Source organism: Phyllobates terribilis, unplaced genomic scaffold (assembly GCF_046119375.1).
Source record: "Phyllobates terribilis strain yellow unplaced genomic scaffold, ASM4611937v1 Scaffold_1__5_contigs__length_1240528914, whole genome shotgun sequence".
Taxonomy (NCBI): domain Eukaryota; kingdom Metazoa; phylum Chordata; class Amphibia; order Anura; family Dendrobatidae; genus Phyllobates; species Phyllobates terribilis.
The window spans coordinates 1,168,906,583-1,168,930,926 of record NW_027362761.1 but is presented as its reverse complement, the minus strand read 5'-3'; the positions used below and the strand labels follow the sequence as shown (position 1 = coordinate 1,168,930,926).

The window sequence follows — 24,344 nt, the reverse complement described above, 5'->3', positions numbered from 1 at the left end:
CTTTTGCAAGTCTGGTAACACAGGAAACCTAAAAGCTTCCCATTGAACAGAAAACCCAAGATAATGGATAGAAAGGTCCCAAATTCACCCAACCGAGGCCAAAAGTTTTTGCCTTTAGTTGTCTGGAATCCCTATGTTATTGTATGCAAAAGGGTAAAAAATATATAAAATAAACCACAGCCCCCCACTTACTGGAATGTGAGGCTCCGCAATGTCCTTCTGAAACAGGTTCGGATACATATTCACAATATATTTAGCTGCATTTTTTCCAGATTCTTTGGACATGGAATACAATTTCTGAAAGAAAAAGCAAAGAGGGTGAAAAATCATAAAAACACAAACATGGTCCACAGAGTGGAAGCAAGTCACACGGGACTGGGGATTATAGACTGGTGCAACCGGTGCGGAGAACAGGCCGACCATCCTCATGTGCCTGGGGGGAGGGGCCTCCTCATGTGCCTGGGGGGAGGGGCTTTCTCATGTGCCTGGGGGGAGGGGCCTCCTCATGTGCCTGGGGGGAGGGGCCTCTCGACTGTACCCAGACACATGATGCTGGAGAAATGAAGGATCCTTTAACATCCCGTCAGAAAAAAAGGATGGGATTTAAGAGGTGAATGTGAGCAGCCCCCCCCCCCTCCCCCCCACATGTACGCTCAGTCATCCCGAGCGTGCATGCGTATGGGACGGTCGGGAGCGACTGATGTTACACTATCACGTGTAATCGCTTCTTACATAATCTGTGGATGTGCTGGGAATGAGGTAGGGGTCGTCCTGAAAGGTGTAGGAGACGGCTGTTGGATCCTGTAATAGACACAAATAAGAAACTTTATTCTAAACAGTAATACGAAAAATACAAAGTATTATATAAAAGAAAACAACTAAAAACGTACATGATTGACCGTGTACGCCAGGGCCTGGAGGACGGCCGTCTTGTCCCTGCAGAGGGGTAAAGTAATGGAGAGAGGGGTAAGAGGTTGGTGACAACTAATACAATCTGCCAATCATGCACTGCAGCGCCCACTACAGGAAAATAAGTATAATTACATGGCAGCCTGTCACATAAATAAAGAACCATGTAACAATTGACCGTCCCGAGTAGGAGATGCCTTTATGGCACAAAGAAGAGGACTCGGAGAATAGGACGCCCCTCTAAGACGCCCCATAAACGCATGATAGGATTGCTGACGTATTTAGTTTAGTACTGACCAGGTCTTTCTTCTTGGAACTTCGATTTCTTCAGCAGCTTAAAAAGAATATAAATAAGAAAAAAAGTTAAGAGCGTTCATGCACCTTATTATATCACATAGAAATAACATTTTAATCCAAAGCAGAAATCTTGGAAATGAATCAAAAATCTGCACCGTTTTGTGCCATTTAGGCATTCAGTACACTGGGGGTTCACTAACTTTTTGAATCCAAGGATGACAATATCAGATTGTACCACTCCTATCTTACCGATCCAAAATATATTTATTTTTTCTAACCTTATCGATTCCCCCACTGCTCCTCTACTAATACTACCCAGGTCCACGGCCGGTCTCACACTGCTCCTCTAACGCTACCCAGGTCCCCCTGCCGGTCTCACACTGCTCCTCTACTAACATTACCCAGGTTCCCCGCCGGTCTCACACTGCTCCTGTACTAACGCTACCCAGGTCCCCAGCCGGTCTCACACTGCTCCTCTACTAACACTATCCAGGTCCCCCGCCGGTCTCACACTGCTCCTCTACTAACACTACCCAGGTCCCCAGCCGGTCTCACACTGCTCCTGTACTAACGCTACCCAGGTCCCCAGCCAGTCTCACGCTGCTCCTCTGCTAACACTACCCAGGTCCCCCTGCCGGTCTCACACTGCTCCTCTACTAACACTACCCAGGTCCCCCTGCCGGTCTCACACTGCTCCTCTACTAACACTACCCAGGTCCCCCGCCAGTCTCACACTGCTCCTCTATTAACACTACCCAGGTCCCCTTGCCGGTCTCACACTGCTCCTCTACTAACACTACCCAGGTCCCCCGCCGGTCTCACGCTGCTCCTCTGCTAACACTACCCAGGTCCCCCACCAGTCTCACACTGTTCCTCTACTAACACTACCCAGGTCCCCCTGCCGGTCTCCCGCTGCTCCTCTGCTAACACTACCCAGGTCCCCCGCCGGTCTCACACTGCTCCTCTACTAACACTACCCAGGTCCCCCTGCCGGTCTCACACTGCTCCTCTACTAACACTACCCAGGTCCCCCGCCGGTCTCACACTGCTCCTCTATTAACACTACCCAGGTCCCCCACCAGTCTCACACTGTTCCTCTACTAAAACTACCCAGGTCCCCCACCAGTCTCACACTGTTCCTCTACTAACACTACCCAGGTCCCCCTGCTGGTCTCACGCTGCTCCTCTACTAACACTACCCAGGTCCCCCTGCCGGTCTCACACTGCTCCTCTACTAACACTACCCAGGTCCCCCGCCGGTCTCACACTGCTCCTCTGCTAACGCTACCCAGATCCCCCACCAATCTCACACTGCTCCTCTACTAACACTACCTAGGTCCCCCGCCAGTCTCACACTGCTCCTCTACTAACACTACCCAGGTCCCCCGCCGGTCTCACACTGCTCCTCTACTAACACTACCCAGGTCCCCGCCGGTCTCACACTGCTCCTGTACTAACACTACCCAGTTCCTTCTACTATCATTACCCAGGTCCCTCACCGGTCTCACATTGCTCTTCCACTAACACTACCCAGGTCCCCCGCCGGTCTCACACTGCTCCTGTACTAACAATACCCAGGTCCCCGTAACACTGACTGACCCATCAAACCGCTGTGACAAGTGATTGGTAGCAGTGGTCACATATCTGTCTGGACCAAACAGGAATTACTGAGACCGGCGGGGGGTCTGGGTAGCGTTAGTAATGGAGCAGAGCGGAATAGCTAAGACAAGTGTTTTTTTTAATATGTTAAAGCATTATGAATCGTTTTAGAAAAAAAAAATCAGGAGTGGACATCCCCTTTAAGCATTTGTGTCCATTTATAAAAGGCCACACAAACAGCATCAGGGTCCTCAGGTTGTGCCTCCCAAGTCTAGACCAAACAACTGTAGCAGGCACTCACCTGGGAGAAATATTAGGTCTCTACAGATTTTTAGCCTCTACATGGAAACAGAAATATTACCATTCACTGACAGCAAGCAGAGGAAAACCGGCTTTATACACGGTGGAACAGCTGCACCACAGACACGGCAATTGTTTTGATGGATTCCTCAGAGCAGCTCATGTCATATGTAGTCACATACATTCATGCAGCCACTGACACAAGGAGACTCACCTGTAGCCGCATGATGGCTGCTGCTCTGACACAGACACCTGCAGAAAGCAGCAGAGGGTTACAATAGCGCGTAGGAAATACATCTCCAGCACTCAGGCCAGGCACCGGCATTTTTTTTTCCTTATTGATGCCACATTAATAGGATATACAGTACAGACCAAAAGTTTGGACACACCTTCTCATTTAAAGATTTTTCTGTATTTTCATGACTAAGAAAATTGTACATTCACACTGAAGGCATCAAAACTATGAATTAACACATGTGGAATTATATACTTAACAAAAAAGTGTGAAACAACTGGAAATATGTCTTATATTCTAGGTTCTTCAAAGTAGCCACCTTTTGCTTTGATGACTGCTTCCACATGTGTTAATTCATAGTTTTGATGCCTTCAGTGTGAATGTACAATTTTCTTAGTCATGAAAATACAGAAAAATCTTTAAATGAGAAGGTGTGTCCAAACTTTTGGTCTGTACTGTACCTGATCAGCAGGGGTCCAAACCATTCATCAGTTTGTTTGATTTTTGGTGGCCCCTTGACATTTATTAAAAGTCACTAGGCCTCCAAAAAAGTCATTAATAAGTGATCAGTGCGGCTGCTGGGACCTCCAATGTTGCAAAAGAGAAGAGGGGCAGGAGTCACAGACAATCATATATTGTGATCAGAAAGGATAAGGCATGCTGGTTTACAACATGTCCAATCCTCTGTTCTCTGACTAAGACCATGGCCCCACTATCAGTATTTGGTCAGTATTCGGTCAGTATTTTTTCTCAGGAGTGGAAGCCAAAACAGGTGAGGAACAATCAGACGAAAGGTATAATAGAAACAAGTCACCAATTCTGCATTTATCACCCACTGCTGGTTTTGGCTCCCGCTCCTGAGAAAAAATGCTGACCGAATACTGATGAAATACTGATAGTGGGGCTGTGACCTAACAGCCTTGACCTTGACCGGATTGCCCATTGCCCCATCCTCTCGGGACGCGATCACAGGGCACCGATGGGTTATCATGCCATACCAGGTGGGGGCCTGCTGGGTGACATCATAAGAGACTGTGATATACACTATATACTGCCATACTGTGGGATCTATAATATAACCGGGGATGCGCATCTCTTTCTGAAGCCTTTATAGACCGCGCATGCGCGACGCGCAGTCTGGCTCCAGACAGAAGCAGGCATCCAGCCGTTACAGGTAAGAGGAGATCGCGCCGGAGATCGCGGTATGCGTAGACACTGAATGCATACTGCGATCTCCGGAGCCATACTTACCTGACCGGGAGGAGCGTTGCCGCAGCACCTTTCTTCGCCGCAGACCGGGGCAGGAGTGAGACGTTGGATCGGCACATGCGTATAGAGCTATCCGGCGCCATTTTACTGAAGACACATTTGCAGTGTGTCTTCAGCAAAATGGTGCCGGACAGCGCAGTATGAGCACTCGCGTACTCCGGTGCCGCGCTCCTCCCCCGGCCTCCGGCAGAACAGGATGCAGCAGCGCTGGAGCACAGGGAAGAAAGGTGAGTAGAAGTGTTTATTTTTTTTGTATGTGTGCAGCGTGAAAGGGATGAGGGGTACCACGCATACCGGGATTAGGGGGGATGAGGGGTACCACGCATACCGGGATTGGGGGGGTGAGGGGTACCACGCATACCGGGATTGGGGGGGTGAGGGGTACCACGCATACCGGGATTGGGGGGGTGAGGGGTACCACGCATACCGGGATGAGGGATACCACACATACAAGTAGAGGGATGAGGAGTACCATGCATACCGGGATTGGGGATGAGGGGTGCCATGCATACCAGGATAGGATGGTGGGGACAGGATGGGGACAGCACATAACAGCATGGGAGACCATATACCAATAAAAATGCTCGCCACTCGGGAGTAGAACGGGTTCAATAGCTAGTTTAGTATAAAGCGATCGGACGATAGCAGGCTCCAGTTCTTTAAGGGACTGAACAAGTAGTTGTAATGTTATAAATATATAATTTTAAAATATATATTTTTCCAAAAATATAAAAATTTGAGTCGCTCCATCTTTTCCCACCATTGACAAAAAAAAAAAAGAAGAGTACGATCTATTGAAATATAACATTTATTCACCCGACTGTAAGGAGGAAAAAAATTCAATAACAAAAATAAAAGAAAACGTTGCATAAATCCCAAATTTGTGCCAATAAGGATCTTCAGCTCAAAATCAAAAAACAAGTGAAAAATTGCGGCCGAAACCAACTTTTTTTTAAAAAAAAACCAAACTTCTAATCTTTTTTTCTCCATTTAAAGGGGTTGTATTAAAAGTTTGAGCTCACACTCCCTCAGCGGCTGCAGACTCTCTCTCCCTCCCTCAGCGGCTGCAGACTCTCTCTGTGTGTGACTGCAGACTCTCTCTCTCTGTGTGTGACTGCAGACTCTCTCTCTCTCTCTGTGTGACTGCAGACTCTCTCTCTCTCTCTGTGTGACTGCAGACTCTCTCTCTCTCTGTGTGACTGCAGACTCTCTCTCTCTCTGTGTGACTGCAGACTCTCTCTCTCTCTGTGTGACTGCAGACTCTCTCTCTCTCTCGCTGTGTGACTGCAGGCTCTCTCTCTCTCGCTGTGTGACTGCAGACTCTCTCTCTCTCGCTGTGTGACTGCAGACTCTCTCTCTCGCTGTGTGACTGCAGACTCTCTCTCTCTCTCTGTGTGTGGCGCCCCTGAGGGTTCGACCGCCACAGGGATGCTGCACTTCTTTAATGGAGTGTAGTGTTCCTCCTCTGAGGTAAGAACAGTGTGATGGTCAGGACCCTTCCTTCACATCCAACACCACATTTCTCCACCAGAGGGGGCTAGAATGCACTAGGTGCTGCCCTCCTGGTTACAGGGAGACTGGGGAACCAAGAGTTAGGGGAACCATTTAGTGGGTGAGGGTGGAGGACTTACATTTCGTGACACTTAATAATTCATATTTAATTCACAGCCATTTTGGCTCTTCGTTCTTTGGCTGTCATCTACTGTGATCTCCCACCCTGAAAGTGGATCCTGTGTGGACCTGCAGCGGATGGAGACACAGCCCTCGTACCCCGGCCTTGGGACGAGGGGTAGGTTGCAGACGAGGAATGTCTCAACCCGGTTAAGGACCATGACCAAGAAGGCCCAGAGCTTAAGAGTGTAGCTCCACCGCAAATGGATCCCAGGGAGGATGCAGACGGGAGCGGTATACGCCACCTGTTCTCGCCACCTGATATATTCAGAGGGAGTCCGGCTGCAAGAGGGGTACCGGCCCCCGACCTTGCTACTCCACGTCCTGGTCAGGGAAGCCCGGTAGGCCCTGAGGATCCCACCGGGTAACGGAAAGAGCAGAGCTGCCACCCGTGCCCTTTTTCTGAGAGGAGTTCAGAGGGAGACCCGGCCTACGCACACACAGACAGGACAGTACTCGGTCTGTAGTTTTAGGAACACTCTGGTGCGGGGTCCTGATTGAACGCTGGACTTACTCGGAGGTTGTCGGACCCTCGTCTCTGGTGACCGCAGAACTCCGCGGGGAGCAGGGAGTCGCCTTCCTTCTGCCATCTCTTATGTGAGTAAAGCCTTGGAAGTTCACCCCTATGGCCTCCGGACTCTTTATTCTGCGCTACACCGCACTTTGCAGACTTCCTAGACTACTACTCCCGTCATCCTGTCCCTCTGCCCTGCTCCGCCTGTGGGGAGTAGTAACAACGTCGGCTGCTATAACACCAGGCATTGGCGGACTGCAGCAGCGCTGGTGGCCTTCACCAGGTGCCACAGGTGGCGTAGTCGTAATCAGCCACTCAACCCGGATAAGCCCACACCACCCTTTTTAAATTGTGACGGCCCTGAGCACGGGTCGGGTCCGGGCCACGGCTGCACCCCATCTCTCCATCACAGGACCTGACTCCGAGTCCCCCATCTCCCAGGGTAAAGACAAGGGCTTCCGAGAACAGGCTTCACAATCCTGGCGTAGTCGGCAGGATCGCGTGCCCGCAGCAAAGGAAGGAATTACCCATTGCTACCGGGTACTGTGTGCCTTACACCTTGGACTTTCGTTTTTCACTTAAAATGGCGCCCACCCAAGAAGAACAGGTGCCATAATGCTGTGGAAAGATGGCCTTCTGACACCTCCCATCGTGGGCTGGGCTCCCGCTTGGCGCCAAAAATGTGGACTGCCCCTTCCATCAGAGACTGTCCGCGGGGTAATGCCCGTCAAACCGGAAGGGCTGAACGAAGGCGGGCCTGTCAGCATGCCGCCCAGGAACCGCCCATAAAAAGGAGGAAGAAGAAAAGCAACAAGGTGCGGCCATTGCAGTCGGAGGTTGGCAATCTTCGGAGGCAGACATGGACGCTTCTGGAGTGCAACATACCGAGCCTTCTGAGCCCGGTTCAGGCCCTTCACCCAGCAGGGAGCAAGGCGGAAGCGTTCTTACAGCGGGAGATTTCGAGTTTCTCCGCCAGGAAGCCCCGGGACTCGTGCGGAGACAGAAAAGCCCAGGAGGCGGCGACGGCTGCGTGGCGGGAAGAAATGTTGCTGCGCATCCGGGCCCGCCGCCAAGGAGCTGAAGCCCCAGGAGACACGGTCACAGAGGTCGCGAGCGGCCCAGCGGCGGGTGAGTGTGCAACCCCTGCCCCGGCTGCTGAGCCTACCGTTTCTATCCTGGACCTCATGGCCGAGTATCTCCTGTCCGGCGCGGTCACCTGGCAGCAGGTCTTTGCTCCGGAGCTGCAAGCGGCAGCTATAGGTGGGGACCTGCGATGCCACCCTACTCCCGAAGTGCCTGAAGCTGCAGAGGTGTCCACCGGCTCCAACCCGGACTGGTCCACGCTTGCAGAGGACCCGCAGCAACCCCTAATGACACCGCTACCCGCACCAACAGTCACCTGGCCGGAGGCTGAGGAGTGGGCCTGGGACAACCAGGGGGGGACCTGATGGGCTTCCCCCGGGAGACCCGGGCTGAAGCGCAGAGGAGGAGTCAGCGGTGTAGTGAGCAGATACTCCAACTCGCTGGTGGCCTTCACCAGGTGCCACAGGTGGCATAGTCGTAATCAGCCACTCAACCTTGTTAAGCCCATACCACCCTTTTTAAATTGTGACGGCCCTGAGCACGGGTCGAGTCCGGGCCACGGCTGCACCCCATCTCTCCATCACAGGACCCGACTCCGAGCCCCCCATCTCCCAGGGTAAAGACAAGGGCTTCCGAGAAGAGGTGTCACATGTGACTGCAGACTCGCTCGCTCGCTCTCTGTGTGACTGCAGACTCTCTCTCCCTCCCTCTCTATGACTTGGAGGATCCTGTAAGGACATAGGACAGAAGCATGTGTTGTGCACATGTCCGCACACATCACTGCCCCTATACGTCCTTGTCTCGGACACTCAGTCCACACTGCGCCACATACACGGCCCCTTCCCCCTATATACTACCTGAGCAGTGTCCCTGTACAGAACCGTACAGCTCCCAGCCTCACACAGGGCAGCGCCATGACACCAAGACAGGACTGTACCACCTACAAGAGAACATAGGGGCGTCCGTTATCCCAACAAGCGCTACACCCAGACACTGGTACACCCCGGAGTGTGTTTAATTCTTGCCCAAATGTGAGCGATTATTCTACGTCACTATTCCGACAATAACCGGTAGCGACAAGCTGCTTTCACCACTAACACCCCCCTCCCCCTCTCTGAACAATTGGTACGTTCCATTTCCGGGTCACGCACATGTGTTTAGTGCCCTTGACAGACCGGCAGTGAGAGACCAGAAGGAATGACGGGATTGGTTGTTGTCCATAGCAACCAATCAGCGCTCTGCTTTCTGTTACTGACGCGCCGTGGAGACGTGAACTCTGGTTGCTATGGGCAACAGCCATTTTTAATACTGAGAAACCATAATAGTCGAAAAACTACAAAAAAATAAATAATAAAAAAAGTGTTTAGTCCCAGATTTATTTTTTTGAGAGGGTAAATATCTGTTATAAAGCCAATAAATTTAATGGTAAAAAAAAGTGGACCTATAAAGGTGCTGAATCTGCCGTTAAAAAAAAACGCATTGTTTTAGCCATGATTTTTAAAAATCGCAGCAAAAATTATAATTTTAAAGCAATTTATTACAAAATAAATAAAAAACAGCAGCATAGCATTGTGTGAACAGACCCTGACCGCCAAGCGTCGGCATCAAAATACAGCAATCTGCTTTGTTTATTGTGTTTTTGTTGCTTTTTGACTCGTTTTCCATGTATTTATTTTTAGGCTTTTTCTAAGCCTTTTTTTTTTTTTTTTTAAATTGCGCAGAATAAATATAAATGCAATTACAATTGCACACGCATTTTTTCTCAAGCTCCACACTGCAGTCTACTGACATTTTACCTGAATTTTATAGCAGATTCTGCTGCAAAATCCACAAGGAAATCTGTTGAAAACTCTCACACAAGCTGTTATTTTCCTACGTGGAAAAAAAAGAAGAAGCCACCTATCAACTGTTCTGGCGTTTCTTCTTGAAAACAAAAAAAGTTAAAATATGACCCAGAAAACAATTGGAGCAGGAAAAAAAAGTCCCACAAACACAGTGTAAAAAACACACAGCAGAAAAAGCACCAAAACATGTTTTTTAGTTTTTTTGAAGCTTTTTGTTCTAACTTAAAACTGCGTGAAAAAAAAACAGTGGGACAAAAAACACATTTACACAATGTAGGCACATGACCCGAAGGGGTTTTCCTATATATAATATACTGTATACAGTCAAGGTCGAAAGTGTTGGCACCCTTGGAATTGTTCCAGGAAATTAAGTATTTCTCCCAGAACATTAATGCAATTACACGTTTTGTTATACATGTTTATTTCCTTTGTGTGGAAAAAAGGCAAATTGGTCATAATTTCACACAGCACCCCAACTATTGTTGGCATCCCTCACCATAATATTTGGTTGCACACCCTATGGAATAAAACACTGCAATCATTCGCTTCCTATAACTATCAGCTTCTTACACCTCTCAACTGGAATCTTGGACTCTTTTTTTGCAAACTGCTCCAGGTCTCTCATATGTGAAGACGTCTTCTCCCAACAGCAATTTTAAGATCTCTCCACAGGTGATCAATGGGATTTACATCCGGACTCATTGCTGCCACTTCAGAACTCTCCAGCACTTTATTTCCATCCACTTCTGAGGGCTTCTTGAAGTAGGTTTGGGGTCATTGTTCTGCTGGAAGACCCATGACCTAGGAAGCAAACCCAGCTTTCTGACACTGGGCTCTACATTGCCACCCAAAATCCTTTGGGAATCTTCAGATTTCATGATGCTTTGCACACGGTCAAAGTACCCAGTGCCAGAGGCAGCAAAACAACCCCAAAACATCTTTGAACCTCCACCATATTTGACTGTAGGTACTGTGTTCTTTTCTTTGTAAGCCTCATTCTGTTTTCAGTAAACAGTAGAATGATGTGCTTTACCAAAAAGCTCTATCTTGGTCTCATCTGTCCACAAGACGCTTTCCCAGAAGGATTTTGGCTTACTCACTTTACATTTTGGCAAACTGCAGTCTAGGTTTTTTATGTCTCTGTGTCAGCAGTGGGGTTCTCCTGGGTCTCCTGCCATAGTGTTTCATTTCATTCAAATGTTGACGGATAGTTCGCACTGACACTGATGCACCCTGAGCCTGCAGGACAGCTTAAATTTCTTTGGAACTTGATTGGAGCTGTTTATTCACCATCCAGACTATCCTGCGTTGCAACCTTTCATCAATTTTTCTCTACTGTCTATGTCCAGGGAGATTAGCTACAGTGCCATGGGTTGTAATCTTCTTGATTATGTTGCGCACCATGGACAAAGGAACATCAAGATCTCTGGAGATGGACTTGTAACCTTGACATTGTTGATATTTTTCAACAATTTTGGTTCTCAAATCCTCAGACAGTTCTCTTCTCCTCTTTCTGTTCTCCATTCTTAGTGTGGCGCACACAGTCACACAATGCAAAGATTGAGTCAACTTCTTCCCTTTTATTCTGGTTTCAGGTGTGGATTTTCACATTGCCCACACCTGTTACTTGCCACAGGTGAGTTTGAACGAGCATCACATGCTTGAAATTAAGTTGTTTAACCACAATTTTGGCAAAGTGCCAACAATTTTGTCCAGCCCATTTTGGGGGTTTTGTGGGAAATTATGTCCCATTTGTCTCTTTCCTGTTTTTTTTTGTGATGTTCCAATACACACAAAGGAAATAAAACAAGTGTATAACAAAACGTGTAATTGCAATAATCTTCTGGGAGAAATACTTCATTTTCTGGTACAATTTCAAAAGGTGCTAACACTTTTTGCCATGACTGTATGTGCATTACCACCAAATGGTCCATGTGTGTGATCCGTTGTGTACAAGGCCCAAAAACAAGCTCAGCTGAATGAGTGACCCCTATATTTAAAAGGGTTATTTCCATCCTAGAGATTTCTGCCATATTCACAGGAAATGTGACTTGTCCCATGGATATACCACAAACACTTTACACAGAAATACACGTTTTCAGTAATTTTTCCTGAACAGGTGCCTCTGTAGATTTCCCTATAACACAAAATCTTATAGACCCCTAGGCCAGTTTCACACATCCAGGTTTCACAGTCCAATGACAGACCACTAGATAGTCTTAGGACCCGAACTTAACAACTTAGTAGCCATTTGTACACGACTTTGCCAAGTTTTTCACAAGACCCGTGGCCAGTCCAGACACTGCGGTCTGTAATCAGACCATGAAACATGATTGTCTAAGTTCTTCTCTTGTCATCGAGGGGTCTCAAAGGTCGGACCCTCGCTGATCAGACTGTTTCAGCACATCGTAGTGATGGAATTAGTTAAGAGTATTCCAATCACCTTATTTAGGTATCTGTCCATGAATTTCCATCGAAATCTTGCACACGAAAGTGCAGGTGCAGAAACACCTTTCTCCAGTCTTTTTGTTTCATTCTCTCGCACTATCAGCGCAATCGTGAGACTTCATAGGAGACAGACTGTCAATCAAGGAAGATGTGGGCAGAGATACATGAACAACAAACAAGGAAATGAGAAGTGCACCGAGCCACCCGGCCCCACCAAGGGTGCACAGAGCCGCCCGGCCCCACCAGGGGTGCACAGAGCCGCCCGGCCCCACCAGGGGTGCACAGAGCCGCCCGGCCCCACCAGGGGTGCACAGAGCCGCCCGGCCCCACCAGGGGTGCACAGAGCCGCCCGGCCCCACCAGGGGTGCACAGAGCCGCCCGGCCCCACCAGGGGTGCACAGAGCCGCCCGGCCCCACCAGGGGTGCACAGAGCCACCCGGCCCCACGAGGAGTGCACCAATAATGGACCAAGCTATCATTTTTCTTAGTGAGCAATGCACTATAAGGAGTCAGGCTTAGTTTTATGAATAACTTTAACTATGACTTAAACATTGATGATATGGTGGTCCAACTCCCGGCACACCCAGTACTGAACCATTATCAGGCTCTAAGGCCACCAGAAGAACACAGTGTACTGATTTGTACACTACAACCCCGCATACTGTGTAGTCACCATTCTTGGATACTGCAGTTTGGCTCTCAATCACTTTTATAGGTATTCCCTCCCTTCTCATTCTTGGAATCGGCAGGTTGGATCTGCAAGTTATCATCAATCCTGGATACCCAAACAGTAGCACCATGGCTCCTTCATTCCAAAGTTTACTGGAGTCCATTCAAAGCAACAAAGTTTGGTGAACAGGTACGGAACTGTTTTTTGGAAAAAGCTGAATACCCCAAATTATAATGGAACGCAGGTTGACCAGTAACGTACAACACCAGGTTTATTCACTCATATATACTTTATTACACATTTAGTAAGGTCCAGGTCTATAGTTTTAGGTTGGTGCGGTCGTGGTATTTCTGGTAGGGGTCGTTGACGTACCAGTTTCTCCTCTTCCAGAACGACGTGGTCATCTTGTCCAGCAGTTTGCTCTGCGTTTTGTTACAGAATACGATTTCTCGAAGACGCTTCTTCCTGGCGGCCGACTTCTTCCACAACTTCTTCTTATAACCAGCCTGTAAATATTAGATGTTAGCATAAAAGTCGGCTTCTTACTTACATATAATTAAAGGGCCAGACACACTAATGATGGGAATACATTTTAATCTGTACTTACATATATGTAATTTTGTTTTTTTTGTTACTGTAGACATAGGAATCAAAACATTAAGAGTATATCCCAATAATATAGTCCCTGTTTGTTTTACTGCATAGCTACTTTTTTTTTCCAATTTTAATATTTTACTGTCAGGGACTAATTTTTATATTTAGATTTTTTTCTTTTCCCGATATAAAAAAAAAAAAAAAATATTGTGTTTTTGAAAAAAATAAAATAAAATAAATAGAAATGTGATTTTCTAGAAAAAAAAAAAAAAAAAAGAAGTTTCGCCGCACTTGGAATTTTTTCCCCTATGTTTCAGTACTTTGTATGTTAAAATAAATGGTGTCATTCAAAACTAGAACTTGTCTCGCATGGAACAAGCTCTCAAACGGCTAACGGGAATGGAAAACTAAAAAGTTATAGCTTTTTGAAACAGGGAGAAGGAACAAAAAAAAAAACCCAAGAGCACAAAAACTGAAAGAGGGGGTTAAATGCGTCATACAATTCCAAAGCCTTTTAATTTTAGTGCGACCAAAATAATTTTATGATCTTTACCAAATGGGTGGAAATTATGCAACGCAGCCCAAAGACGCGCTCAGAAATAGTGTTGAGCCACCCCCGTAGTGTTCGGGTTCGGTTCGGTTCGTCGAACACCTTAGAACACCGTTAAAACCAATGGCAGGCAAACAAAAACACATAGAAACACATAGAAAACACCTTCAAAGGTGTCCAAAAGCTGACAAACTGCTCAGAAGACGCTCTCTTTAAAAAAGCCGGCCGGCAATTCAGCAGCGGCATTCACCGGTACCCGACAATTTAGACAAGAAGGAATAGAGCCTCACACATAGATTAGATAGATAGAAACATGTCAGTCACATATATATGAAGTACAGTGACAGTGTTGATTACTGTACTTGTCATTTAGTGTAAAGGATTTATCAAAAAAAATAATAGTGTTTTCATGCACCGTCTCTTTAAAAAAGCCGGCCGGCAATTCAGCATCTGTACCCAACAATTTAGAATAGAAGGAATAGAGCATCACACATAGATTAGATAGATAGAAACATGTCAGTCACATATATATGAAGTACAGTGACAGTGTTGATTACTGTACTTGTCATTTAATGTTAAAATAAAGGATTTATTAAAAAAAAAAAATGGGCGTGGGGTTCCCCGTAATTTTAGTCTCTAGCGGAGGTTAAGCAGACGGCTGGGGCAGATGTTTGAAGCCTGGGAAGGGGGTAATACCCACGGAGTTCCCCAGGCTACTAATATGAGCCCCCAGCTGAATACCTAGCCTTTACTAGCTATTAAAATGGGGGACCCCCCCCAAAAAATGACGTGGGGTCCCCCCTATTTTAATAGCTAGCAAAGGCTAGGCAGACAGCTGAGGGCCGTTATTAATAGCCCAGGAAGGGTGCCATGAATATTGGCCCCCTCCCAGGCTAGAAACACCAGCCGTCAGCCGCCCCAGAAATGGCGCATCCATTGGATGCGCCAATTCTGGCACTTAGCCTCGCTCTTCCACGCTGCCCTGGTGCGGTGGCAGGGGGTAATAGGGCTGGGGTTGATGTCAGCTTATAATGCCAGCTGACACCAAGCCCAGGTTAGTAATGGAGAGGCGTCTATAAGACACCCCCATTACTAACCCCATAGTCAAAGTTAAAAAAAAACACAAACACCCAGAATAAAGTCCTTTAATTGAAATAAACACACAATTCTTTATTGTTCTAAATTAAACCATACTTACCATCACGCCCATTCCAGCTGAAGCCAACGATCTCCTGCAATAAAAGAAAAATAATAAAGCAACCTCATCCTTACCTTTCCATGGTTCCCAGGACAGCTTCAGCTCTGCTACATCGAGATGACAGGCTGGACCGCAGCAGAACGCTGCCATCCAGCCTGTCATCCCGCAGACACTGAGAAGCGCAGGCTTGCTTGCGCTCCTCAGTGTCTGGATGTGACGGCATCCAGATGAGCCGAGGTCATGTCCAATGAACTCAGCTCACCTCATGCACGTCACTGACAGCGTGGGAGAATTCTCACGCTGTAGCGCTGAGTGCAGGAGAATTCTCCCACGCTGTCAGTGACATACATGAGGTGAGGTCATGTCCAATGAACTCAGCTCACCTCATGCACGTCACTGACAGCGTGGGAAAATTCTCACGCTGAAGCGCTGAGTGCAGGAGAATTTTCCCACGCTGTCAGTGACGTGCATGAGGCTGATATTTAAATTTGGCGCACAAATCGGTGATTGGTCGCGGACGCTGCCCGCGACCAATCAGCACGGTAGTGTTTAACTTTGGCGGCAAGATCAGTGATTGGTCGCGCGCCAAGACCGCGACCAATCACCGATTTGGGAGCCACATTTAAATATCGGCCGCGACCAATCAGCACAGCGTTGTTTAAATGTGGATCCAAGATCGGTGATTGGTCGCGGCCGATATTTAAATGTGGCGCCCAAATCGGTGATTGGTCGCGGTCTTGGCGCGCGACCAATCACTGATCTTGCCGCCAAAGTTAAACACTACCGTGCTGATTGGTCGCGGACGCTGCCCGCGACCAATCACCGATTTGTGCGCCAAATTTAAATATCCGACCAATCAGCACAGTAGTGTTTAACTTTGGCGGCAAGATCAGTGATTGGTTGCGGTCAAGACGGCGACCAGTCACCGATTTGTGCCGCACATTTAAATAGCGGCCGCGACCAATTGGATGTCAGCGCCGCTGCCTGTGCGGATACTTCCGCTGCGAGAACCCGGGACATGAGCGGGCGCTCGCAGCAGAAATATCCGGACCCGCAGCGCCGCTCCCCGGTCCTCCCTTCACACGCTAGCCGCTGATGTCCCCACAGTATCCGCATGGTGTTACAAAGGTCCGGACATTTGTGTTAAAAATTGCTGATTGGTCGCTGGCGCTGCCCGCGACCAATCACCGATTTGGGCGCCAAATTTAAATATCAGCCGCGACCAATCACCGATTTGGGCGCCAAATTTAAATATCCTCCGCGACCAATCACCCATCTTGGCTCCACATTTAAACACCGCTGTACTGATTGGTCGCGGACGCTATTTAAATGTGGCGCCAAAATCGGTGATTGGTCGCGCCCAGCGTCGGCGACCAATCAGCACAGCGGTGTTTAAATGTGGAGCCAAGATTGGTGATTGGTTGCGGCCGATATTTAAATTTGGCGCCCAAATCGGTGATTGGTCGCGGGCAGCGCCCGCGACCAATCAGCGATTTTTAACACAAATGTCCGGATCTTTGTAACACCATGCGGATACTGTGGGGACATCAGCGGCTAGGGTGTGAAGGGAGGACCGGGGAGCGGCGCTGCGGGTCGGGATACTTCTGCTGCGAGCAGTCGCTCATCTCCCGGCTTCTCGCAAAGGAAGTATCCGACCAGGCAGCGGCGCTCCCCGGTCCTCACCAATACGATTAGCTGATTGGTCGCGCTCTCCGCACGCGACCAATCAGTGATCTTGGCGCTAAAGTTAAACACCGCTCTGCTGATTGGTCGCGGACGCTGCCCACGACCAATCACCGATTTGGGCGCCACATTTAAATAGCGGCCGCGACCAATCAGTGAGATTGGCGCCAAATTTAAACAACGCTCTGCTGATTGGTCGCGGACGGCGACCGCGATCAATCAGTAGTATTGGCGCCAAATTTAAACCCTGCTCGGCTGATTGGTCACAGTTGCCTTCCGCGACCAATCAGCGATTTTGACGCCAAATTTAAACACCGCTCTGCTGAATGGTCGAGGTCGTGACCAATCACCATTATTGGCGCCAAATTTAAACACCGCTTTGCTGATTGGTCGCAACCACAACCTATCAGCATTATTGGCGCAAAATTTAAACCCCGCTCTGCTGATTAGTCGCGACTGCCGGCCGTGACCAATCAGTGATATAGTCGCCAAATTTCAACACCGCTTTGCTGATTGGTCGCGGTTGCTGGCCGCGACCAGTCAGCGATTTTGGCGCCAAATTTAAACACCGCTCTGCTGATTGCGCCGGGTCTGCCGCATACATATTCTAGAATACCCGATGCGTTAGAATCGGGCCATCTAGTTTCATGAAATAATTTTAAAAAAAATTGACGTGGGGCTTCGCACTATTTTTGTGTCCAGCCAGGTACAGCAGGCAGGAACGGGCTGCCCCAAACCACCAGCTGCCTATTTGTACCTGGCAGGACACAACAATATAGGGAAGCCCTTTTTTTCTTAATTATTTCATGAATTTCATGAAATAATTAAAAAAAAAAATACGTGGGGCTTCGCTCTATTTTTGTGTCCAGCCAGGTACAACTAGGCAGCTGGGGGATGGAATCTGCAGCGCAGGGAGGCCCAAGCTTTCTGGGTCCCACCTGCTGCAAATTGCAGTCCGCAGCCACCCCGGAAAATGGCGCGTTCATAGAAGCGCCATCTTCTGGCGCTGTACCCAACTCATCCAGGGCCCTGGTGCGGTGGCTCACTGGGTAATAAAGGGGTTAGGGCCAGCTTGGCATTATCAGCTGGCCCTAAGCCCGAAATTCATGGGGTCACGCCAATATTAGACATGACCACCATGAATTTCTAGTAAAGTATTTAAAAAAAACACAAACACCCAGAAAAAAGTCCTTTAATTGAAATAAACACACAATTCTTTATTGTTCTAAATTAAACCATACTTACCGTCACGCCCATTCCAGCTGAAGCCAACGATCTCCTGCAATAAAAGTAAAATAATAAAGCAACCTCATCCTTACCTTTCCATGGTTCCCAGGACAGCTTCAGCTCTGCTACATCGAGATGACAGGCTGGACCGCAGCAGAACGCTGCCATCCAGCCTGTCATCCCGCAGACACTGAGAAGCACAGGCATGCTTGCGCTCCTCAGTGTCTCGCTGTGACGGCATCCAGATGAGCCGAGGTCATGTCCAATGAACTCAGCTCACCTCATGTACGTCACTGACAGCGTGGAAGAATTCTCCTGCACTCAGCGCTTCAGCTGAGAATTCTCCCACGCTGTCAGTGACGTACATGAGGTCAGCTGAGTTCAATGGACATGAACTCGGCTCACCTCATGCACGTCACTGACAGCGTGGGAAAATTCTCCTGCACTCAGCGCTTCAGCGTGAGAATTTTCCCACGCTGTCAGTGACGTGCATGAGGTGAGCTCATTCATGTCCAATGAACTCGGCTCACCTCATGCACGTCACTGACAGCGTGGGAAAATTCTCACGCTGAAGCGCTGAGTGCAGGAGAATTCTCCCACGCTGTCAGTGACGTGCATGAGGTGAGCCGAGTTCATTGTCGGCTCATCTTTATGCCGTCACAGCCAGACACTGAGGAGCGCAAGCATGCCTGCGCTTCTCAGTGTCTGCGGGATGACAGGCTGGATGGCGGCGTTCTGCTGCGGTCCAGCCTGTCATCTCAATGTAGCAGAGCTGAAGCTGTCCTGGGAACCATGGAAAGGTAAGGATGAGGTTGCTTTATTATTTTTCTTTTATTGCAGGAGATCGTTGGCTTCAGCTGGAATGGGCGATACGGTAAGTATGGTTTAATTTAGAACAATAAAGGATTGTGTCTTTATTTCAATTAAAGGACTTTATTCTGGGTGTTTGTGTTTTCTTTTAACTTTGACTATGGGGTTAGTAATGGGGGTGTCTTATAGACGCCTCTCAATTACTAACCTGGGCTTGATGTCAGCTGGCATTATAAGCTGACATCAACCCCAACCCTATTACCCCACTGCCACCGCTACAGGGCAGTGGGAAGAGCGAGGCTAAGTGCCAGAATTGGCGCATCCTAAGGATGCGCCATTTCTGGGGCGGCTGACGGCTGGTGTTTCTAGCCTGGGAGGGGGCCAATATTCATGGCTCCCTTCCTGGGCTATTAATATCAGCCCCCAGCTGTCTGCCTAGCCTTTGCTAGCTATTAAAATAGGGGGGACCCCACGTCATTTTTTTGGGGTCCCCCATTTTAATAGCTAGTAAAGGCTAGGTATTCAGCTGGGGGCTGATATTAGTAGCCTGGGAAGCTCCGTGGGTTTTACCCCCTTCCCAGGCTTCAAACATCTGCCCCAGCCGTCTGCTTAACCTCCGCTAGAGACTAAAATTATGGGGATCCCCACGCCATTTTTTTTTTAAATAAATCCTTTATTTTAACACTAAATGACAAGTACAGTAATCAACACTGTCACTGTACTTCATATATATGTGACTGACATGTTTCTATCTATCTAATCTATGTGTGAAGCTCTATTCTTTCGGTTCTAAATTGTTGGGTACCGGTGTATGCCGCTGCTGAATTACCGGCTTTTCATGTTTCACTGTTGGCACTGTTCCCATCGATTTGGGCAATCACTAATGCCACAACCACCATGGCTGTGGCATTACAGTGAGTGGCAGACAATCCCTGCATGATTGGTGCTCTAAATAGCGCCAGACATGCAGGACACGCTTTTGGTGCACGAACAGTTATTGAACATAACCTCGAACAGCCGAATTTTTTGCAAATCGTTCGGGTTCGTCGAACAACTCGAACACCGCCCAAAACAGCTCGAATTTGAGATTGGCGAACAGTTCTAGTCGAACACCGCTCATCTCTACTCAGAAATTATTGTGAGCACCGCCTCCTTGGTAAAGAATATAAAATTAAGAAGACTGGGAGCACTAAATTAAGTGGTCATATGTTATTTTCTGAAAAATACCTTTCTCCGTATCCACAGTCCACAGTGCAGACGCATGAAGCGTTTGGTTACAGATCTCACAGACTTTCTCTTCCCCTTCTTGAGGCTTATATAAGTGACTGTCCTCGAAAGCTGATGAAGGAGGCTCGGAAGCCAAGGAGTTACACTAAGGAGACAAAAGTACGGGCAAAAGATAAAACATTAAATTAAAACTATTAAAAAGTGTACCCGATGTGACCGGCGACAGTTTAGAATAAGACGTCATTTCTGGCCATTATATGACTTAGGTTTCAGTTGCCACTCAGCTGGTGGGTGGAGATTAGCTGCTATGATGTCTCCTATACACTGCACACAAAGAAATGGAGGGTTTTCTGTTTCTAGATAGCACATGTTAAAAACTGCAACACATGGAGGACGTTATATAGCAGTACTGAGCAATGTAGTAGTGAATCCAGCTGCAACACTTTAAAAGGGGTTGTTCCCTTTCCATTAAGTTTCTAACCCGGCTGCAGTTTGTTATAAGAAAAAAATATATAAAAATGTACTGTTCTTCTTTGGTCTACTGGTGAGTCTCCAAGTGCAAAAAATATTTACTTTTTTTTTTAATATAAATATATATATATATATATATGACTTAGGTTTCAGTTGCCGCTCAGCTAGTGGGTGACAGCGTTGAAATCATGTCAACAGCGCAGCGACCAATCAGTGAGCTCAGCGGCTCTGAAGGGGCGTTCCATCCACATGGGGCAGAGACACGGAGCTCACTGATTGGCACTGGCTGCGGTGATGATGTCACCTTGCACAGCACGGCAAACAATCAGTGAGCTCAGCATCTCTGCCCATGTGGCTGGAGCTAAGCTCACTGACTGGTTACTGCGCTGTCGACATGACTTTAACGCTGCCAGCGGCGGAGACTTACCGGTAGACCTAGGGAAGGCAAACTGCAAAAAGGGTAGAAAATTAATTGAAATGGCACAACCCCTTTAATTGGAGCAGCAGCCTCTCAGTGTGGCACTCTGTGTCTGTCTGCTCCCCAATCCATAAACTTCAGTGAACAGCATGTATCAGTTTGGAGCTCAAAGAGCATTGTCATGACTGTATACAAATGTTGTCATTTCTAACTCAGCATTCGCTGCTTTGAATGGAGAAGATGAGGCTGGTGTACTTACTGTGAAAATCCATGTCTGAAATACTATACAATTCTGATAATAATACTTCCAAGTGTGTATTGGGTGGCAGTTCGGCAGCAGGGAAAAGGGACACTGAGGAGTGGTCAAGGAGGCTTTTTGGGTTCAGCAGCAGGGAAGAGGGACACCTAAAAGCTGTCAATCAAGCTAGGTCGACATAGAATGAGTCTAAACTTTCAAAAAGGGTTATACAGTCATTCTAACAAATTATCGGAGTAAGTACACCAGTCTCATCAGGTCTAGATTTATTTAATAATGTATACAGTTTGCAGTGTAAAATCTGCTCACAGATCCATGGAGAACCTTTATAACACCATACAACACGAACAGCAGGGAAATGCCCACTGACCTGCTGAGAATGGCGCTGCTCTGGGCAGGGGCTGGTGCACGCGCTGCTGGTCGGAGGACGCTCTGCGTGGAGCACAATGCGGACACGCGCCGTATGTTACTGGGCATACACGGATTTACCAGCGGCCTCAGCAGAACTAATGACAAAAAGGAAGACGAAAATAAACGTGACTGATACAAAAGACTGTGATGACGGCCATGTTGGAGGTCACTCCCCTACAACTTTCGTTTTATTGAAGACAGATGACAATTACTGCAGCGCCACCAAATCAGCCATCACCACCTACCTGCGGTGCCCGCTCCAGACTGCGGGAAGAACGTTCCTGGCCATTGTCTGCAAAGAAAAAAATAAATAAAAATGTCAAGGAAAAAATAATGTAAAATAACTTTGTTTTCTCTTTGTGCAACATAGAAAAAAACGTCTTATTACTACTCAGAAACAGTCACCGAGCTGCTGGGGAGGAATCACAAAAGCTCCATCAACAGCAGCAGAACCCTGGGGATCTCATAGGGAACTGCAATGGGATTATGGTGTGGGGTGGCCGGACCCCTCTAGTCTCCAGCTCGGCGTTACATTGGTTTGGTGGTGGGACCAGTGGTGCGGCCATTTTTCCATCACGTCGCCAGACTGCATGTTCCTCGTCCTACTGTGAGCAGTCTGGGACGTCATTGGTCGGTGATTACACAGGAGCTGCCAGCAGTGGATCTTGATGATTTTCATGCCCAAGTGCATTCAGCGCTGTAGGACCTTCTTCAGACAACCAATAATTCATTGTTGAGGAGTGTAAATAAGAGAACAGACAGATATTGAGGTAACAAGGCCGAAGCACTGCGCCCCGCCAGGAGATTCATTGCCGAGCAGCCGTACATCACCAAGCACAATGCAGGGACCTGTCACTACAAGGCAGAAGGCAGGGAGAAGTCGCCTGTCCGACTAATCTACAGTAAGTATGATCTTGTGTGAAACACTGCGCCCCTGCCAGGAGCTTCATGGCTGAGCAGCTGCGTACAGCTGTATATCACCAAGCACAATGAAGGGACCTGTCTACAGGGCAGCAGGCAGGCAGGAGCCGCCTGTCCGACTAGTCTACAGTACATATGATCTTGTGTGAAACACTGCACCCCCGCCAGGAGCTTCATGGCTGGGCAGCTGCGTGCAGAAGTATATCACCAAGCACAATGAAGAGAACTGTCTACAGGGCAGCAAGCAGTCGCCTGTCCGACTAGTCTACAGTAAGTATGATCTTGTGTGAAACACTACGCCCCCACCGGGAGCTTCATGGCTGAGCAGCTGCGTGCAGCCGTATATCACCAAGCACAATGAAGTGACCTGTCTACAGGGCAGGAGGCAGGAAGAAGTCGCTTGTCCGACTAATCTACAGTAAATATGATCTTGTGTGAAACACCGCGACCACGCCAGGAGCCGTGTGCAGCCTTACATCACCAAGCACAATGCATGTACCTGTCACTCCAGAGTATGTTTTTCTGTTACACACCCTAGCACAATGGTAGGGATCATGTTAGACAGCTGCATTCACCATGGTGTAGGCTTCAGAGCTGAAATCTCCCTGTTGGTTCAGAGTCTAGCTCCAGATACTGGGTTACTACAAGTCCCAGAAAGCACAGATTACCCAACCTAATACAAGGTGGATATAATGGAGGACAACAGGTCTGAGGAAGCCTGGCACCACCATATTGCTGGCTGCACACAAGCTGTGCCCTCCAGCAGAGGTGATGGCTCCCACCACGTCTCGGCCCCCCACACAGGAGATGATCTTGTCCTCACACCCCAATCACCATTCCCCCACTCTGCTCCCCACACCGTCCTCCCCTTACCTGAGCAGTGGTCTGGTCCGGGCACAGACAGCCCGCAGCGGCCCGCAGGACAGCGCCATGTTGTCAGGGTCCGCGACCGGACTGTACCAACAAGAAAGGGGGAGCCGCTCTTATGTTATACCGAGCTGCATCCTGTATCCCGGCGTCGTCCTATTACAGAACACACAGATATGCGGTAATGTGCAGATTATACACTGCAGTAACATACAGCGCAGCGGGTGGCATTGAGGTTCCGCTACCCCGTCCACATTGCCACCCCCATCCTGGTTGCTCAGTGGAATATTCCGCTTCCGGGTCCTACACGTGTGGCTGAGAGCGGTGGCCTCAGAGCTCGCACTCCGCACCATGCTGTTCTCCAGGGACGTGCCATGGCGGCGCCTGCAGGACATCGCGTTTGGTGTCTATTCCTCAGAGGAGATCAGGTGACGAGATAATGTGTTATTACATGGGGCAAGGCTGCTGTGCTGCGTACTGATCCTGTGTGCTCCAGAGCTGCAATCACTATTCTGCTGGTGCCGTCACTGTGTACATTACATTACATTACATTACTGATCCTGAGTTACATCCTGTATTATACTCCAGAGCTGCACTCACTATTCTGTGGTGCAGTCACTGTGTACATACATACATTACTGATCCTGTACTGATCCTGAGTTACATCCTGTATTATACTCCAGAGCTGCACTCACTATTCTGCTGGTGCAGTCACTGTGTACATACATTACATTACTGATCCTGAGTTACATCCTGTATTATACTCCAGAGCTGCACTCACTATTCTGCTGGTGCAGTCACTGTGTACATACATTACTGATCCTGAGTTACATCCTGTATTATACTCCAGAGCTGCACTCACTATTCTGCTG

The 24,344-nt window shown here is 48.2% G+C and overlaps 3 protein-coding genes across 3 annotated transcripts in view; 1 reads left to right on the top strand and 2 right to left on the bottom strand.

The window, feature by feature from the left end:
• The window catches only part of PTCD3 (pentatricopeptide repeat domain 3), a 29,338-nt gene extending 20,488 nt beyond the window's left edge, over window positions 1-8,850 (bottom strand). Inside the window, exons 1-6 of the mRNA XM_073649130.1 lie at window positions 8,735-8,850; window positions 3,320-3,357; window positions 1,207-1,243; window positions 891-936; window positions 733-801; window positions 193-297 (exon numbers count right to left, since the gene is read on the bottom strand). Coding sequence (XP_073505231.1) covers window positions 193-297; window positions 733-801; window positions 891-936; window positions 1,207-1,243; window positions 3,320-3,357; window positions 8,735-8,793 — 354 coding nt within the window. The 5' untranslated portion in view covers window positions 8,794-8,850. The remainder of the gene's footprint in view (window positions 1-192; window positions 298-732; window positions 802-890; window positions 937-1,206; window positions 1,244-3,319; window positions 3,358-8,734) is intronic.
• A 4,259-nt stretch (window positions 8,851-13,109) lies between these two features.
• On the bottom strand, window positions 13,110-23,710 carry MRPL35 (mitochondrial ribosomal protein L35). The gene is made up of 5 exons (XM_073649129.1): window positions 23,479-23,710; window positions 21,930-21,976; window positions 21,644-21,779; window positions 20,129-20,273; window positions 13,110-13,345 (listed from the first exon to the last, which is right to left on the bottom strand). Exons 1-5 carry the CDS (start codon window positions 23,535-23,537, stop codon window positions 13,157-13,159), a joined length of 576 nt encoding a protein of 191 aa, XP_073505230.1. The 5' UTR covers window positions 23,538-23,710; the 3' UTR covers window positions 13,110-13,156.
• Window positions 23,711-23,742: 32 nt separating this feature from the next.
• POLR1A (RNA polymerase I subunit A) overlaps window positions 23,743-24,344 on the top strand; it is a 65,575-nt gene continuing 64,973 nt past the window's right edge. The window contains exon 1 of the mRNA XM_073649128.1: window positions 23,743-23,900. Within this exon, the coding sequence (XP_073505229.1) occupies window positions 23,824-23,900 (77 nt within the window). The 5' untranslated portion in view covers window positions 23,743-23,823. The remainder of the gene's footprint in view (window positions 23,901-24,344) is intronic.